The sequence below is a fragment of the Mya arenaria genome, chromosome 13 (genome assembly GCF_026914265.1).
Source record: "Mya arenaria isolate MELC-2E11 chromosome 13, ASM2691426v1".
Taxonomy (NCBI): domain Eukaryota; kingdom Metazoa; phylum Mollusca; class Bivalvia; order Myida; family Myidae; genus Mya; species Mya arenaria.
In genome coordinates this window covers 64,610,077-64,630,258 of record NC_069134.1, presented here as the reverse complement: position 1 = coordinate 64,630,258, position 20,182 = coordinate 64,610,077, and the positions used below count along the sequence as shown (strand labels likewise).

General features: G+C 35.2%; 1 protein-coding gene across 1 annotated transcript; it reads left to right on the top strand.

Annotated features, from left to right (window-relative positions):
- Window positions 1–1,856: 1,856 nt before the first annotated feature.
- On the top strand, window positions 1,857–15,894 carry LOC128213157 (uncharacterized). The gene is made up of 4 exons (XM_052918709.1): window positions 1,857–3,195; window positions 6,501–6,671; window positions 9,729–9,872; window positions 13,434–15,894. The coding sequence occupies exons 1-4, from the start codon at window positions 2,241–2,243 to the stop codon at window positions 14,807–14,809; spliced, it is 2,646 nt and encodes an 881-aa protein (XP_052774669.1). The 5' UTR covers window positions 1,857–2,240; the 3' UTR covers window positions 14,810–15,894.
- Window positions 15,895–20,182: the final 4,288 nt, after the last annotated feature.

The following is a 20,182-nucleotide window of genomic DNA, read 5'->3' as shown; positions in this document are numbered from 1 at the left end:
GACTGAAAAGTTAGAATGCCTGACGGATTTTGTTACACCTTACTTATTTTCAACAAAATATACAACACAATGGTGTAAGTAATCATTCATTTGTGCTTTTTAAGTCCCAGATGTACTCTAAGATGATTTTTTATGTTGTTATTTAAAGCTATATTTGTTAAGTTCAAATCCATTTGTGTCAGTGAAAATGCAATACTGACTATGAGTTTTAATTGAGTTCCATTTGGTTTATGCACTGTACCAATTACATTTTATTGAGTTATGGCATTCTTGTCTTATCATTGTACGCGGACATATTTAGCTGAGAGGTTTAGAATCTACTTCTAGGACAAGGCCAACTCGTCGGCTTTGTCACGTTTATATTTGCGTCGTTCGTGTCTTTGTTTCCAATGTACACACCATCGGTCATTCTCGACATCCTCATCGTCGTTGCCAATGGGCACTCTAGTATCAAGCTCATGCATAACAGTGTTTTAAGCAGTCTTAGTAAATAATGTTTATCTAAAAAAAAGCATGATTATACAAACAAATAAAATGTTGTGTTTATTGTTAGCTCAAATTGTTCTTCTGATGGAATGGACAGGGGATCGAACCTGCGACCACTTGGTATACAGTCTAGTGTCTTGGCACAATATGATGGATCTGCCACTGGCAGAGCAGAGTTTATAAATTGTCTTAATAGCCGCAATAAACCTGGTTTCGGGCCTTTTCCCCAAAACAAAACAAAAACTGTAATATGAGACATAGCTTACGTATTTATATATGCGATTAGTGTATGGTTGTTTTGAGTTTTGACCTTGATGAAATTAATGACGTCACGTTTGCACATATTTAGAATGACGTCACAATCAGGATTAATCAACCAGAGAGGTCTGCAACCAAATCTTCAAAAAAAAACGTATAGTAAGTATAGTTAAGATGTATGTATTGCATTAAAATTGCATTAGAAAACTGGCCTATACCTTTCTTAATGCTTCTTACTTGAGTTCTTAGTGGTTTTGTGCAACTTAGTGAATATTTTCGAATTTTTAACTATTATTACTTATAGTCGTTATTATCTGTTTTTTTTTATCATTTTTTTTATCATCTCATGCACTTATTATTTTGACCATTTTCTTGCCCCTGTTCATACTTTCGGTGTAAAATCATTGCTAGTTTTCTTTAAAATCAACTTAGAAAATAACATGTGTCCACTAAGTTGATTTATTTCACTAAGATGTTTTATAAATATGTCCCCTGTTGGTCAGCATTTGAAATCAATCGGTCAAATATACGGCATGTACCTTTATGGAACAGTGGATCGTGACATTAATTAATACACCAGAAAAAGCCATCAATTGGGTTGACCTTAAAAATGGCCGGTTAAATTGGTATTATACTAAAGACATAACGTAAATGTTTATTTTGTGATTCTTTTATTGATACCTGCGGGAATTAAAACATTTTCTTTAATTGTAATTGTATTTGATCATGGTTATAGTGGAATGCTTGGTTTGCATTATTCATGTGAATTTATATAATTTTTTCGAATGCCATGTTGTTCGTTGACGGTTTGCTTTATAAAAAGACGTTTAGATATCTACTTTTATTAATTATAGTTATATATTCGGATACGTCTGGATAGTTGAACTGTAGTTCATACAAAATTACTGATACGTTCTAACGTGAATTAACGTACCGCCTGTTTTTAAGGTCACGTCTGACGTATATCTTATAACGTTTGTCTAAAACGGTAATGAATTAATCAGATTTCCTGCGCTTGGATGCGTAAATGACATGTAATAAACTTACTGTTGATGGATTGCCATTCACGAACGCTCTAATGTTTTCAGCTTGATTATTCAACGTAACTTTAAGCAACATAGGAGCTATTATTTGTGTCACCAACGGCAAAATGTGGCGTTTACGTAAAATTCAAGCGTCTAGCTGTTTTGGTGTTACAAAAAGCGTTTGTTAAATCCAAACCAGCGTTTATTAGGATTAATCGTTTGTGGTCTTAAACCTTGGTTATGTTTATATAATTATTTATTGTGTTAAATTAATACATGTGTTTTGCGTTTTAGATTTAAATTTTCTCTAATAGTGTTAAATATGAAAACATACGTATAAATGTGTTTGCTAAAGAAATCTAATGTTATACAATTAAGGTGTGATGAAATTCACAAGGTTTTATATGTTAGAAACCTTTATAAGTAACAGGAAGAAAACTAGCAAAATAACTTAGATAATAAAAGATAAATATGTTTCGAGCGAATTACATCTTATTCACACTTTGGACTATAGTTATTCTTCAGTTGAATTCATTCGCTTTAGAAGTTTTTGGAGATCCGAAAATCTCGAAAACTGGGATTAGATACTTCCCTTATAACTCCGAAAGAACCAAACGGTCTGCTTTTGGAAGTGTTCATTTTTCTCTACCGGAAAGAGGGGGCCGGAAGTGTCACGATTTCTGCGCAATGCGCCCGGACTTATGCAAAAATGGCGGGACGTGTATTACTGACCAGGTCACTTGCATCGGGCGTTGCGCATGCGCGCTGAAGTGGACGGGTCAGTGGTGTAGGGACCCAGTTTTGGAGACCATGGAATTTCCGGTAATCCCAGAAGTGTTTGGAAATGCTGTTCTGACTGACATACGGAATTCTACTAACGATGTTAATCAAGAAATCATAAAAGCGTCCTCGAAGACGAAAGACATTGAAGCTTCGGTTTCGGTCCCTATAAAAAGATCGGATGGGATTTTAAACAACTTAGAGCACCGAATTATTGGCCAAAAACGGCTACCTACGACTGAAATAAATACTGTGTCGTCTATAGACTCTCTTAATGACCATGAAAGGGATAAATATCTCAGACAAACGTGCGATTCGGATTGCAAAGACGGTGAATGTATAAAAATAAATGACGAATATCAATGTAAACTACACATAGACCCTGCTAAGTCAGATGTCCTTAAAGTCTGCGGACCAGGCTTTGAATGCTACCATGGCGTCTGCGATATGGAGGCGCTGAAGAAGAATTCATACGTGTGTATTTGTGAACGAAACTACGTCGGTCAATTTTGTAACGTGAAGTGTCCACTAGATTGTGGAGATTATGGTCATTGCGACGTGTTACTAGTGGATAATACGTTCAAGTGTTTCTGTCGCTGGAACTACACCGGACTGAACTGCTCGGAACCCGTGCCCTTAGATCCAGGTGAGAAACATTTGACCTTTAACCTAGAGGTTGACACGTAACCATGAACTGACCTGGCCATGCTGATCGATAAGGGTGATATTTAGACAGCTAAATCATGTTTTAGAACACTTTAGTTTCTGTATTATCCCTGTGCTGATCGATAAGGGTGATATTAAACATCTCAATCATGTTTTAGAGCACTGTAGATTCTGTATTATCCCCGTGCTGGTCGATAAGGGTGATATTAAACATCTCAATCATGTTTTAGAGCACTGTAGATTCTGTATTATCCCCGTGCTGGTCGATAAGGGTGATATTAAACATCTAGAACACTGTAGAGTCGGTATTATCCCGTGCTGATCGATAAGGGTGATATTAAACATCTCAATAATGTTTTAGAGCTCTGTAGAGTCGGTATTAACCCGTGCTGGTCGATAAGGGTGATATTAAACATCTCAATCATGTTTTAGAGCTCTGTAGAGTCGGTATTAACCCGTGCTGGTCGATAAGGGTGATATTAAACATCTCAATCATGTTTTAGAGCACTGTAGAGTCGGTATTATACCGTGCTGGTCGATAAGGGTGATATTAAACATCATAGAACACTGTAGAGTCGGTATTATCCCGTGCTGGTCGATAAGGGGGATATTAAACAGCTGAATCATGTTTTAGAGCACTGTAGAGTCGGTATTATTCCCGTGCTGGTCGATAAGGATGATATTAAACATCTCAATCATGTTTTAGAGCACTGTAGAGTCGGTTTTATCCCGTGCTGGTCGATAAGGGTGATATTGAAAAAATCTTAGCCATGTTTTAGCACACTGTATATTCTGTATCATCTTCGTGCTGAGCGATATATGTGATACTAATAACAACTAAGCCGTGTTTAAGAACACTGTAGATTCTTTATTATCCCTTGCTAATTTATAAGGGTAATTTTGAGACAGCTTGTTTTAGAACACTGTAGATTCTGTACCACCCCTTGCTGATCGATGAGGGTGATATCGAGACAGCTTAGCCATGTTTAAGAATACTGTAGATAATAATGTAGTACTAGTATCATGTTCCGACCGAAAAGGGTGATATTGAAACATCTAAGCCATGTTTAAGAACACTGTAGATTCTGTATTTACCCGTGCTTGTCGACAATGGTGATATTTAGACAGCTAAGTCATGTTTTAGACCACTGTAGATTCTGTATTATCCCCGTGCTGATCGACAAGGATGATATTGATGACAGCTTAGTCATGTTTAACACACAGTAAAGTCTATTATCCTCGTGATGATCGATATTTGTGCTATTTAGGACAGCTAAGTCATGTTGTATAACTAGTATATTTAATGATATCCCCGTGCGTATCGATAAGCGTGATATTGGGACAGGTTAGCCAAGTTTTGGAACACTGTAGATATTGAATTATCCCCGTGCGTATCGATAAGGGTGATATTGAGACAGGTTAGCCATGTTTTGGAGCACTGTAGATTCAATATTATCCCTGTGCTGATCGAAAAGGATGATTTTTAGGATACTGCCTAGTATGTAGGTGAAGGCATTTGCTTGTTTTCGCCGACTGTTTAAACCAGCACGTATTATAATGACACACATTTTTCGAAGTTCACCGAAGTATGTTGAAGATGGAACACTTCCTGCTTTAATTACGTTTTTATGACGTTAACAGTTTTTGCATTTCTCGTTGACCACAAATATGTGAGGCAAAATGTTTCCCTTTCTGAACAAAGACCTAAATGATTATTAATAATATCAAACAAAGCTTTCTATAATATTTAAGACTAGCGAAAATAAAAATGAAATTAATTACACAATATATTTAATTTTGTATATTTAATAGTTCCAATGTAAATCTTAACACACAACCGTTGTTGTAGTTGCTGATGTTGATGTTGTTGGTGGTGATGTTGATGTTGTTGGTGGTGATATTGTTGTTGTTGATGTAATTGCTGTTAATGTTGTTGTTGGTGATATTGTTGTTGTTGTAGTTGTTGATGTTATTGTTGTTGATGTTGTTGTTTGTCGAATTTTGGCATTTACATTAAAAAAGACCTCATATAGCTGGTGGCAAGGTAAGCTATATGCGACTAAAGACACGATTGTTCCGCATACAGCTATTGTTGTGTCTGCATGTTGACTTAGTAATTTCAAAGGTTTTGTTTAGTAAAAGAACCCAAACTATGTGACCCATTCGTACCAAATTTGCTTCCCTTGATTTAAAAAGTAACATGTGTGACTCGTGCACATTACAAGAACCATAATTATGTGGCCCGATGTTCACTAATTGCCTCCCTTGATTGAATAAGTAACATGTGTGACTCGTGCACATTACAAGAACCATAATTATGTGGCCCGATGTTCACTAATTGCCTCCCTTGATTTAAAAAGTAACATGTGTGACTCGTGCACATTACAAGAACCATAATTATGTGGCCCGATGTTCACTAATTGCCTCGCTTGATTGAATAAGTTACATGTGTGACTCGTGCACATTACAAGAACCATAATTATGTGGCCCGATGTTCACTAATTGCCTCGCTTGATTGAATAAGTTACATGTGTGACTCGTGCACATTACAAGAACCATAATTATGTGGCCCGATGTTCACTAATTGCCTCGCTTGATTGAATAAGTTACATGTGTGACTCGTGCACATTACAAGAACCATAATTATGTGGCCCGATGTTCACTAATTGCCTCGCTTGATTGAATAAGTTACATGTGTGACTCGTGCACATTACAAGAACCATAATTATGTGGCCCGATGTTCACTAATTGCCTCGCTTGAAATAAAATATCTCGCCACGAATAACAGTAGTGTCAATTTTAAAAAGTCGAAGACTTAATTATCAACTGAACATAGAGGGCAGAAAGCATTTCATGGCTTTTGGACACAATATTTCCAGCTTAAACCAAATTGGACAGGACACGACAAAATGATCCTGGTGACAAGCACAAGCATACATCAGTCAAATGACCTCCTTTTCATTTTTTATCTCTTTTCGTGAACTTAAGAGCAAAATAAGCGATATGCTGAATCAAAGCACTTGTCCCCCGCATATAAATTACCGTGACCTATGTAATGCAGAACCCCGCATATAGGTCATACGTAACGTCGTCGCCAATGGTAAATATGTGCCATAATTTTTGACTCCGTCGTTATTTCAACCCGATTTTCCGGAGTGGGAGTCGGGCATTGTTCTACTTGATCATTCCCCCACCTGCTTCTTTATATAAGGTTTCTAAGAACATGTTCACTTTCACAATCGCTCTTTTACATATTTCTAAACCAAATATCTTCCTTATTTGCAGTGCCCCCACCACCGGAAGAGGTTGTGTTCCATTGGTACGTGGTGGGTGTGTCTGTCACCATGGTAATGGTGGTGTTGTCGGGAACTATCCTGCTTGGTTACGTCATGTGGAAGAGGAGGCTCGTATTCATGTTGAAGATCGTACACTACTTTCAGCACTGCGAAGATGACGGTAAGAAACATGTGCTCTCAGTAAAAACAACAACAAATATTCTAGTACTTTAGCATCAGTAATTTAGATGAAATTGATATAATTCGTTTTAGCTCAGTGGTAAATACAGATATAGATTAATTGATGTTAACCGGCCATTGCTCGAGCGTGACTGAAACATTCACTTGCACCAATTTCTCCAAACATCTTAAGCATAACATGATTTTGTATCTTATTTCACCTGGTGGGTCTCGAACCCACGTGTTCTTGTGTGAGAGGCGGCCCAAAGAGAATATCCCACCTGGTGGGTCTCGAACCCTCGTGTTCTTGTGTGAGAGGCGGCCCAAAGAGAATATCCCACCTGGTGGGTCTCGAACCCACGTGTTCTTGTGTGAGAGGCGGCCCAAAGAGAATATCCCACCTGGTGGGTCTCGAACCCACGTGTTCTTGTGAGAGGCGGCCCAAAGAGAATATCCCCCTGGTGGGTCTCGAACCCACGTGTTCTTGTGTGAGAGGCGGCCCAAAGAGAATATCCCCCCTGGTGGGTCTCGAACCCACGTGTTCTTGTGTGAGAGGCGGCCCAAAGAGAATATCCCACCTGGTGGGTCTCGAACCCACGTGTTCTTGTGTGAGAGGAGGACATTTACACCATTAGTCCACGCAAATCCTAAAACCCGTCACTTTATTAACCACACAGGTAAAAGCGTTGTTTGGTAACGCCATTTAATTTGAATGCACGGTAAGTTGATGAAGAGTATATAAATGAATTACAATAAAAAAAACTGCATATTTGCTATCATTTAATTTACGTATAATTACATTGTACATAGTTTTGAAATAAACAGACGGCTTGTTTACTGTGTTTTGATTCTGTGGTTTATCAAATGAAACAAATTATATTGAGACATCAAAACTTCATCTGATGATGGATTATAAAATATACTTTGAACTTGTATTGAACTACTGCTATAATCAAATGCCGTCCACATCTTCCTTTAAAAAATGTCCTTTCAACATAAGCTTGCGTTTTCTTCGAAAACTTCAGAGCATAATTACAGATGATGGATTATAAAATATACTTTGAACTTGTATTGAACTATAACTATTAACAAATGCCGTCAACATCTTCCTTTAAAATGTCCTTTCAGCCATAAGTTTGCATTTTCTTCGAAAACTTGAGAGTATAATTAATCTTTGAAACAAATGATGAGTCAGAAAGCACTGTCTAAATGCTAAGTTCATTGCAGTTTATTATTCGGTAATTTGTCAAAACTTCATTTAAAAAACAACAACTAAACATAGAACATTTTCACGAAGCCCTGAGATAAACTGTCCAAAAAAGCCATCAAAATGAGTTTATTACCGATGTTCCAAAATGTCAAAACAAGCAGCCATTAAACAACTTTATTACCACCACCGTTGTAAACTTTAAAAGAAACAAGTCGACAACTTCGTGACGCTATCTGTGCGATTGTGAGAAATCGGGAAGTTTACAAATCACTCCGTTCAAATCATACTGATTTGTCTGTTTTCTTTAATGTTTAATTAACATTTTATGTCTATGAAACGCCTAAGCTTAAATATCACATGCATAATTGACTGCTAATTACATTTAACAGTCTGGTAATGTTTATATGTATATATATATATTTGCCCAGTTGCTACAGAAATTAAAATTGAAACACCCCGATACTACTGTGATCAAAATTTAAAAAAAACACACACACAAAAAACACGATAAAACAAACTCGATAACATACCATATGTGTATTGCAGTAAAAGGCATTCAACCCAAAATGGAACCTTCAGTTCGAATCAAATGCATTCAATAGTGTGACTTGTGGTATAATGACTCATTTTATGATATAGAATTAAATCAACACTGCTACAGCCAAGATCAATATGGAATACTATCTACTATGATACCATTAAAGCGAATATCAAATACAATCTACTCTGATACCACAAGGATAAATATTGAATACCATCTACCCTGATACAACTTGGATCAATATTGAATACTATCTACCCTGATACCACTAGGATCAATATTGAATACTATCTACCCTGATACAACTTGGATCAATACTGAATACTATCTACCCTGATACCACTAGGATCAATACTGAATACTATCTACCCTGATACCACTAGGATCAATACGGAATTACTTTCTACCCTGATACCGCTAGGATCAGTTCGGAGTTACAATCTACCCTGATACCACTAGGATCAATATTGAATACTATATACCCTGATACCACTAGGATCAATACGGAATACTATATACCCCGATACCACTAGGATCAATACGAAATACTATATACCCTGATACCACTAGGATCAATACCGAATACTATATACCCTGATACCACTAGGATCAATACGGAATACTATATACCCTGATAACACTAGGATCAATATTGAATACCATCTACCCTGATACCAATAGGATCAATATTGAATACAGTCTACCCTGATACCACTAGGATCAATATTGAATACCATCTACCCTGATACCAATTGAATCAATACTGAATGTTATCTACCCTGATACCATTATTGTCAATATTGAATACTATCTACCCTGATATCACTAGGATCAATATTGAAAACAATCAAACCCGATACCAAAAATGTCAAAAGTGAAAACACTTTATCCTGATACAACTAAGATCAATACGAAATACTTTCTATGTACCACTTAGATAAACATTGAAGATCAGCATTAATTATCACTTAGATCAATACAGAATACAATTACCATAAATAACATATCCATTACTTTATAAGCACAACTAAGATCAATTTTAATACCACCGCAATGCGATAAAGATGTATATGTATATATGAATTCTTCAACAATATCGTATCTGTTTATCATCCGTCAGGTATGTGGGTTGTATGTTTATTATTTAAGAGGTATAAGGATGGTATCCAAAAATGCTATTTCAACCCCTGTCCGGAAACGGTACCCGTATCACGATTTAAAATCGCTATTGAATAACTACATACCAACATTTAACCCTTATACCACCAAGACGAATACTAAATACCACTGTTGTCGCTCTTTTTCAGACGGCAAGGAGTACGACGCATTCGTCTCCTACAAGTCTTGCCCCCGGGACGAGGATTTCGTGCTTAACCAACTGTACCCCAGACTGGAGGGCGACATGAAGTTTAAACTCTGCATCCACTTCAGGGATTTCCTGCCAGGGGAAGGTACGTTGATGTTATATAATTCTTTAAATTAATTACGACCAACAATCAGACGACAATGCACGATGATTCTTGCATGTTCCAGGAGCAGAGCGCATTTAGAATATGAATTTCAATTTCAATTCAAAATGAATTGATTTAATTAAAATCAATGTGGAAGATGTATTCCAAACATTAAAATATAAGAAATGAATATGCACTGGGGACTTACTCATAAAGCATCTGTTGAAAGTTTAAAACTTAAACTTTGAAATTTTCCTTTTTTTACAACAATTGTTTTAAATATATGTACCCTCTTCTTTTCATCAATGTTATTCATATGCATTTCTTATTAGGTCTACTGTTTTGCCTGTTTTCATAATTTTGGTCTATAAACGTTGTTGCGATTTTATAAATTCACCTTAGAAAAAAACCATTTTTTTCACTAAGTTGAACATTTCCACTAGCATTCTTTATGAATATGGTATATTCATATTCATAACATATTTTGACACCAACTACCACTTCAAGGCATATCTATATCGTATCTGATGTAAAATGTAAGATCATTTGATTTAACTACTTTAAAATATTCAAGTAGAACCATTTCTAATTAAAATATATTTTTATTACCATGTGAATCAATGTAAGCCACCAATTTAGATGCTAGAAGCTTTCAAAAGACAACTGGAATTTAATTTGTAAAGAGTTATCTTTTATGGGTTATCTCCCTTACAAACAACTCTATTTAACATACTGGGCATTCCAACAAACAATGCATCGATGGAAATATGTTCTTCTCTACTGAATGCATTTATTCACATACAATATTTCCATATTTGGCACTTAACATACTTACGCCCAAAATTGTCTTTCCTTGAAGAGTTTATTTGTAACAGGACCTCGGGCCTGATATTTTTGCTGTTGTTTTAATTTTTCAGGTAACGGTGTAAATTTTCACTACACTGTATCTGCTTGAAGTAACCGAAATATTCTGGATTTTTATTTATAAATATAATGAAGCGAGTTGTATTCACCGACATATAAACTTTTAAGTGCTTTAAGTTTTCAATGTGATTAATTGTTTTATTAGTGAAATGACTTTACGCATTAAAGGGACTCGCTCATGTTTTGGCCACAATTTTGCCCTGCTTTTGAACTCGCTCTTGTTTTGGCACCAATTTTGCCCTGCTTTTGGACTCGCTCATGTTTTGGCACCAATTTTGCCCTGCTTTTGGACTCGCTCATGTTTTGGGACCAATTTTGCCCCGGTAATGCACCCGAAAACGCCTATTTAAATTAAATACTAAGTAAGAGTTTTTGGATGCATTAGCGGGGCAAATTAAATAAGAGTTTTCGGATGCTTTAGCGGGGCAAATTAAATAAGAGTTTTCGGATGCATTAGCGGGGCAAAATTGGTGCCAAAACATGAGCGAGTCCATTAGCGGGGCAAAATTGGTGCCAAAACATGAGCGAGTCCCTTAAATGGGTCAAGTTTTAATAACCAGTTCACTCTTTGATACCGATATTGCAGAAAAATACTCTTTTAGTATAAAAATAAATGCTGGTTAATCAAAGAAAGAACAATCAATGATATTTTATTTTATATATTCATTTCTAACCAGTAATATGATGAAGGAAAGGACCCAGGTTTTTGAATTGAAACAAACTCAATTTCCATGATACATGTAACCATTTTTGTTAGATAAATGTATCTTATGGTCACAGTGTAAGAACATGAGTATTGCTTGAGAGAAAATATGATTACCGTTATTGTTTATGTTTCAGAAGGTAGTCCCTTAAAATTCATTCAAACATAAGCGAAGTTATTTCTCTTAACATAGTCCGCTCCTATGCTATTAATTTAGAGCTTGACATTTTTAAGTTAATTTATAAGCGTGATGGATGGCTTAATTATATATTCAAAATGGTTTAAAAAATAGTTTCAAAAATTCTTGCTGTAAAATATCACGACTTAATGAGGAGCAAGAGTTAAACCAAATCGACCCACATACGCCCTCTGTTCGATTTCATGTTCAAGATTTATTTGCATACGTATCATAATTCTCGTATTATGACAGTCTTAACGTGTGAATAATGCTTATCACGTTGAACATAAACATTCGTCAAAATGCCACATTTTTCTTTCGAAGACACCACTCCCGTCATATTTTTTTAATTATGGGTTTGTGCCAACGTGCAATGTAGACATGGCATTCGGAACTCCTCGGTCTTTTTCTTTCGAAAACAACCTCGGATGTAGATGGACGATTTACAATGTCGGAAATCTATACAGTTTAACTACGCTGCAAGTAGATCGCGTAGTATTTTCAATTTAGCAGTTAAACATTATTACTTTACCCATTGTTATCTTAAAGCAACTGTGCACCAGATGATCAATTTGCAAGAAAAAAAGAAGATTGTCGAAAACTGACATAAACTTGGTATTAATGTGTAAAATGCATTGAAACTTAGTAACTGAAGTACCACATAGTTTACAATTTATTTAAGTTTAGCACTTATTTCGTATTTTTCCATTAAAAAAGATTACTGGGTATGTCTACCTAGTAGAATTCATTCCTTATGCGTGATTTGCTAGTCGATGTTATCAAGTGATATTACCAAGTTAGGTATATAGCTTAAATATACCTCTTGATTGGAGTTAGCCTTCGTAGCACAATGGATACGACGCTGAATTGCAATTTTGCCGACACGGGTTCGAACCCAGTCTCCGACACAATTTAGTTTTATATTTTGGTACTTTTTTTCCAATTATGATATCAAAGCGTAACACATTCTATTAAATAATTGTCCTGAGATTCGTTACAGAATTACTTTTTTTTGTGCCAATATGGACAGTCCCTTTAATTGTTCATGCAATGATACACTTCATAATAAACTTAATTAAACAAAAAATAATAAAACATTAATAAATACTATTATACTCGAACTACTTCAAGTGATGTATCTGCATACATGGTAGCAATGGCAGAAGAACATAAACATGTACGAGTAGTTCGCATGTTCCGTACTAAGTCCATAGTCTTCTAATTTAATTATGTGTGCAAATGAACTTAGCATTTCAATGTTTGTAAGCATGAAATGTTCGTGTCTTTTGCTTCGCCCAAATTCACGAAGTTAAGAACACGTCCAATGTTACATATATACCAAGTTAAAAACACGTCTAATGTTAAATATTTACCAAGTTAAAAACACGTCTAATGTTAAATAAATACCAAGTTAAAACGACGTCGTATCATATATGCCAGGTTTCGAGTGAAATTGATTACGATTAAAACAGACATCCAAACACAGTGTAGTTTAGTTGTTTGTCCGTTTGTCATTTAGTATTTGATCATAATGCAACTGAACATGCTTCTGTAGCTAATATATTCTATGTGGAATGATTCATTTTTACTTGGGACACACACATTTCACAACCAAGTATATGTAATCATAATGCAAATGTTTAACAATAACGTGCCATGAGGAGAACAAAGAGTATAGGTATCTGGATGCACAGCAAAACAAATCGCTGTACTTGTTTGAAAACATCATTAAAAAGTGGTGTTTTTTCCATTTCAGCGATTGCAAACAACATTGTGAAAGCCATTGAAAGCAGTAGACGAACAATCATCGTCCTGTCTCCAGAATACGTCAAGTCCGAGTGGTGCCGAATGGAATACCAAAAAGCACAACATGAAATGCTGAAACTTAAACATAAAATAATTCCAATTTTACTGGAGGATATAAAAGATGTTGACACTGTGGATAAGAATCTTAAATCTCTTCTAAGCAGTGTGACATACTTAGAGTGGCCAGGAAGTGAGAATTCCAAGAGGGTGGACCGTTTTTGGAAAAAGCTCGAACTGTCACTGCCAAAGAAATCTAATGAACAGCAGACGGTAACTGGAATCACTTCAGAATCATTACCTTCATCACAAGTGTCGTCAAATGAAACACTTTCATCAGTTATCACACCAGTAGACTCAGCTAAAGAGTCAGTTATTTTGTCTGCAAGTTCATTAAACATGCCTGTTCAGATATTAACAGAGTCATCTTCTAATGGTAAATTAAGTGAAAGTGACTCACCTAAATACCTAAAACAAAAGAAGAAAGACTTTCGGCATTTCGTTGGGAAGCTTGTTTCACATAAAGTATTTTCCCGACAGGACAGCAACAGTAGCCAGGCGGCACTCGTAGACACGGAGACGCTTGCATCTCGCAGTTCGTGTGGATCCGTGTCGGACGTAGTTACGGAAAGCAGCGAGCCCTCTTCCGCTGCATCATCTCCAGCAGCGACGAGGTCATTGAGGGAGGCTAGTTTCCATGGCTCAAGTGTGGTAGACGACAATGATATATGTGTATCCTCGGATAATTCAAGTATTTGCACATCAAATGAACGAAGCTGTAAGGAAAATTCAGCTTTTCTGTGTGAAAAGGATCATTGTGGCAGCTCTGAGTGTTTGTTTTGTACCAATCCTACTAACAGGAAAGCTAGCATAAAAACATGTGCATTGAAAGGAGAAATCGGAAATGAGCGCCATTCACAAGAATATTTGAACAAAGGTTTTCAATGTGATGGAAATGATACTGTTGTGTATGAAACCGAATGTGAATACTGTTTGTGTGCTCAAGTTAGTGCAGACAATCATCGTGTGAAAATATCCGCTGTAGATGGAACAGACCAAGTTCGAATTCGACGACTTCCTAATAACTTTCCGCCTTGTTTATATTGTGGTCACGTGATTAAAAAAGGTCCATTGAGGGCAAGTACGAAACATTTAAAAGACACAGCTAATGCAATTATGAAACGGGTTGGGTCTCTCCCAAGAAATTTTAAAGATAAAGGTGTGTTAGGAACAAAGGGGTTACAGGCCGGAGTCTTTGAGGGACATACCACTGATATTACTCATCAAAGAAATGGAACTTCTGTCATAGATATTTGTGAAAGCATATAAAGATTTAAAGCTGCACTCTAACAGATTTACCCTTTTTACAACTTTTTTTGTTTTTTGTTTTTGTTTTGGAAAGTGCATTTTTTTTTTGTAAATATCTGCAAACCAATGAATGTGAACTTAAATATAAAAATCTGCGATTTAATTTTTGTCAGCAGTCTTTTATAACTAGTTTTCATGGATTTTCGCAAAAACTGGCTCGTTCCAAGGCACAAAATAAAATAAAAAGTTATCATAACGTTCAATCTGTGAGAGTGCAGCTTTAAGCGCACTACGTCATAAGGTTTAAAACGAAATGCATTTTATGAAAATAACGTGCTTTATAAACTACTGAAATAATTGGACATCAAACGTGATATCTATGAGAATATATCAAAGTAGGATATGGTGTCATTTGGTTAAAAGTACAGATATATGAACACTTATACCTATTCATCAAAGGAAATGCCACCAATTTATTGACGATGTTTTATATGTACATAATTCATATAATTTACTATTTCTAGCATGACTGTGTCTTAAACTTTAACGCTTATTTTGTTTCACCTTTGATTTGCATGTTGAATGTTGAACTTTATTACCTGTAGGAGTGATGAATGGATAATAAACCCCATTAAGCGTAACATTTACACAACACATCTACATGGCAAAAACGTACTTCGACACTTGTTAAATGTTAAATGTAAATTTTTGCTACCTTTTGTTCAAAATGCCAACGTAAGTTTTTGCATGTAAAAATTATGACATGTTTAAGTCATTTTGCATGACTGTGTTTTATAGGTTGCATGTTCGGACAATTTTTTTTTTTTAATTTTGTGAAAAAAAAATTGATAAGAAATTTCACATTTGTAAAAATGTGATTTGGGGCACTATTTTCCAGGCAAACGTGATTTTATCGCAGCAAAGGTCTACAGTTGTGAAATATTTAATCATATTTTGCTCATATTTGTTAAAAAAAACTTGTGACTTATATTGACTCATAGTCAATACCAACTTATTAAAAAGTACCACAAATTGTTCAAGTGAAACGCATTTTATCATGAAGTATTTCATTTATGATAGTTGATAAAATACAATAAAAACAAAGAAATGCCATGTGTCATATAATGTTCTTTTTACAAAGACTTGGCCCGATGAGTCATTTCCCAATCTCAAGCTCAGCTATTTTTTTCTCATATCAGCAAGGCATGATTCAAAATTATTTAAAGGGACCATATGACACAATTAACAAGAAAAAAAGAAAATTGTCAAAAAATGCATAAAATTGACATCGGTGTGTACAAAGCATTGAATCTTACTTATCTATGAATCACATCGATTACATGTACGACACATGTATTTTTGCAGGGTTTGCGTATTATTCCAATCTGAAATTTACTGGGGTTGTCGACCACGTTAATCCCAGTTAATGTAAAAATAGAGTCGGTATATGTTTTTATACTAATCACGTGACTTTCATATGCTAAATAAAAACACTATAAACTGGGAAACCATAATGCGCTATATTCAAACGGGTAAGGTCTGTGGAGGCAGCGACAAAATATTTTTTTAAATCATGTAAAATGATGTATTATCGGCCTCAAATCAGCTCGTATTGGCACTTCTAAGCCCGTTTTGTGGGGAATAATGTATTTGGCGATTTCGGGACCTGGTGTCTAGGCCCTTTAATGGTCACTATCTTATTTTTAAAGCACGAAATCCTATTAGGGCCATCGCGATCCCGCCCATCGCCTTTTGAAAATGTCCAAGAAAAAAACGCGATATTTTTTACTAAAATGTCGCATCTTTCTTTTTCAATTTACAGTACTTTTATTATATAGTCAAACAGCTAAGTAATCAATGAAAAGAGATGCACCGATGCAAAAATAAATTTCGCGTGATTCCCCAGAATGACTTACTACAAAAAGATGCACTGAAGTAAATGTCAAATCTCGCATCTTCTTGATCAAATTTCAAATGAAAACACAATAGTTTCCTTTTACAAAGTACTACAAATTGAAAAGAAAAAAAGATGCGAAAATGTTACAAACTTAGAGGTTTCCGTATCAAAGCGCATTATCTTCGTTGTATCATATTGATACGCATCATTCCTCAATATTCTGAAGAAAATTCCTTCTTCTAAGAGCACAAATTGTACTTGAGAGCTAATGAAAAAGTAACGAAGTGCATTCAATTGTATTGTGTATATGCATATTTAATATCATTATTTAAATATCATCCAGTATAAGTTTTGCTACAGACTAATGGTTAATATAAATATAGATAAGTATAAAGCAACCAGAATTAAGTTTCTCTTTCCTTTAACTGTATATATAAGATTTAATTAATATTCGACTTAAAGTAGTTTCGTGATGTTGGAACCTTGCCCCGAGATCACAACGATACGTAATTATTGCGCTCAGGAAAAACAAAGACAAATGTAAAATATAAATTTAATTTGGCCGAAATAATGGGCTGCTAGATTGTAAATGAAATTAACATAGAAAACACACGTCCGAACCGGATTAAAACTAGAGAACAAGTGAGAAAGGCGACAAAATAAAGAAGGGCGGACAATTAAACATTCGGCGCTGAGAAAGAGTTCCCTCCCTTGATAATTATTAAATTTTCTCAAAATTAGTTAAGTTAATAGATTTCAATCTCAATCACAACTCATTTTACCAAATGAAATCAAAATTTAAAACACACACGCACACACACTATATATTTATATTTACACTTCAAACACTCTCTTTTAATATTAAAACTTTTGTCAAGATGCCATAGGAAATAACAAATACTTAAATATATTTTGCTGTAGAAATAGTTCATACAGCTTTGTTTATGTGTAAGTTGGTTCCAAATAAGAATTTTATGTTATTATGTTTAATTAAGACGAATTATCGTTTTATATTGTTGAAATGTCACAGAACTTTGCCTTAGGTTTTTGCAAACATGAATTTAACCTTTATACACCAGCAAAAATAATAATAAAAAAATCACAATTTAAGTGTGGCTGTATCGCCGTTAAATGTTATTTATATAAACTTCTTCCTTAAACATGAATCTTTCAATACAGTAGCTGGGTTATTAAGTTAGAACTTATTGTTTTGTCACCTTATATGGACATAATGGAATTAAATACATTAATTATTCAATATAAATAACTTTTATTGTCAAATGTGAATGCTAAATATGCAATTAAAAGTTTATTTTAATATACGATAAATTATCTCAAAGTTAAATTACAGCGCATATAGTTATTTATAAGGGATGTGGTTTAATTTCATGATGTACCACTTCGAAAACATTGAATAGTCTTTACAAACCAGGAACATATTTTCTGCTTTTTGATGGGAAGGTATGTGATAGTTTAGGTTAATAAAACACTTAAATAATTCAATCGCTTATGTAACGAATACATGTGTGGTATACGACTTATACCATTCGGAATTCATCGGTCATTTTCCATCCAGAACAACCTCGGATGTAAATGGACGGTTTACAATGTCAAAATCATTACATTTTACTACGCTGCAAGTAGACGCGTAGTAATTTAAATTTAGTAGTTAAACGTTATGACTTCACTCTTGGATATCGTAATCACTGGCAATCAATTTGAACTTAGATATACAAAATTAATACACGTAAAAACACTAGAAATAATTAATAAATACTACTATTATCTAAAATTTTACAAAGGTCTACTAGCATACATCAGCGGTTGTTTTCAAAGAAAAATGGCCGAGGAGTTCTGAATGCGACTTATTTATTTTTGGACCATCTTGATATAAACGTGCGTACCAAAAAAACCCCCCAAAAACCTCTCCGTTGCCTATTGGTTAAGGCGTCCGCCTACGGAGCGGGAGGTCGTGGGTTCGATCCCTGGCCGCGTCATACCGGTAGACGTTAAAAGTTGGTACAAGTGGCTCCCTTGCATGACGCTCGACATTTAAAGGATAGTGCATGGAAACGTGGTTTACTCAGTACTGGTTCAACCCAGGAAAGTTGTATCCCGTGTATCGGTGCTTTACACCGAGCACGTTAAAGAAGCAAGAGGTCTCTTCGCAAAGATCTAGGGTATCGCAACTTGATCTCTTGTATCTCACTCTGATTCTTCAAGTCTTCCAATGTCTGGATTTGACTCGGAATTGCTGTCACTTCTATCTCATGCCACTTAAGGCATTTAAACACATTGTCACCAAATTTATATCGTACCTGGCGTCTATTTTCCGATTCCGATGAATATTCAGATGAATAAATGAAACATTTAAACATGTAAACAGGTTGTCGACGTGATATGCACTTTACGGGATTAGTAGGAGACTTATAATGCACATATTGGTGGGCCAATAACATTCGAGTTTGAAATAAATGTGTAATTAGCTATTAAATCAGTGCACAATTAAAATATTTGTGTGACACTATTCAGATACAAAATATCCGATGATTTACGTTTCTTCCTTTAATATGCTCTTTAAAATATACAACCAACCAAGCAAATTCAGTACCGAAATCTGCAATCTTTTGTTGATCATCACAAATAAAAAAAATGACGAGGTCACCCCAGTAAAGTTCTTTACTTAGGTAATTCTTATATTCTGAATATCAACAATTTGTTGAATTTTAAACGAAAAATACAATAAACGTTCAAATTTCACTGCCTTTTCATTTTTTTGTACAAACAGTATTTCATTTTTTGCTTTTATAACATTCTCACAAAGCCGCGACAATTACCATTGCCCGACACTCATTTAATGAAACTTACGCTTGGGTGTTTAAACTTCCGCGCCAAAATACCACGTGACTTGTCAAAAAGAGGAGCTAGTGTGTCAACTCATGTACGTGCGAACACCAAAATAAGATATAGTTCATTTTAGTGATCTACAGAAAATGGTGCTTTCTCGTCCTATGGTGTCGCTGCACTAGGTTCATTTTCTGTATATAACCAGAATAAACTCTAACATATTGTGTTATGTTGGGTACAAGGGACAGGTGCTTAGGGTGAAACGCGCACATTGCACTGTAACGGGTGAAATGTGTCAATACAGTTATTCTTTTTATGTTTTTGGTTTGATTGTTATTCCCATTTGCGTACTGAACACAAGTACAACTTGGCTACCAAAGAAGTTTAAAGGGATTCGCTCATGTTTTGGTAAGTGCACTTTTTTATGGCGAAATAAGGTGTGGCAAATTGGAGTGTTAAAACGAGGCTAAGATACTGACGGCTAAAACATTTCAACAAATGTTGATCAAATACTCAAATATTGTTTTTGAAGGCCACTATTTTTCATAGCGCTAATCACACTTTTCAACAAAAGGCTTAATTTAAGTTTAAATTATCCCTCAGCTTTTCACCTTTGGTAAGACTCCTAATTTATTATTATTATTATTATT

What these genes read in the sequence shown, in the direction of transcription:
- LOC128213157 (XM_052918709.1), top strand. Translation starts at nt 2,241, where the DNA reads ATGTTTCGAGCGAATTACATCTTATTCACACTTTGGACTATAGTTATT. An exon ending in ACCCGTGCCCTTAGATCCAG is followed by an intron (nt 3,196 to 6,500) that starts GTGAGAAACATT and finishes CCTTATTTGCAG; the next exon opens with TGCCCCCACCACCGGAAGAG. An exon ending in TCAGCACTGCGAAGATGACG is followed by an intron (nt 6,672 to 9,728) that starts GTAAGAAACATG and finishes GCTCTTTTTCAG; the next exon opens with ACGGCAAGGAGTACGACGCA.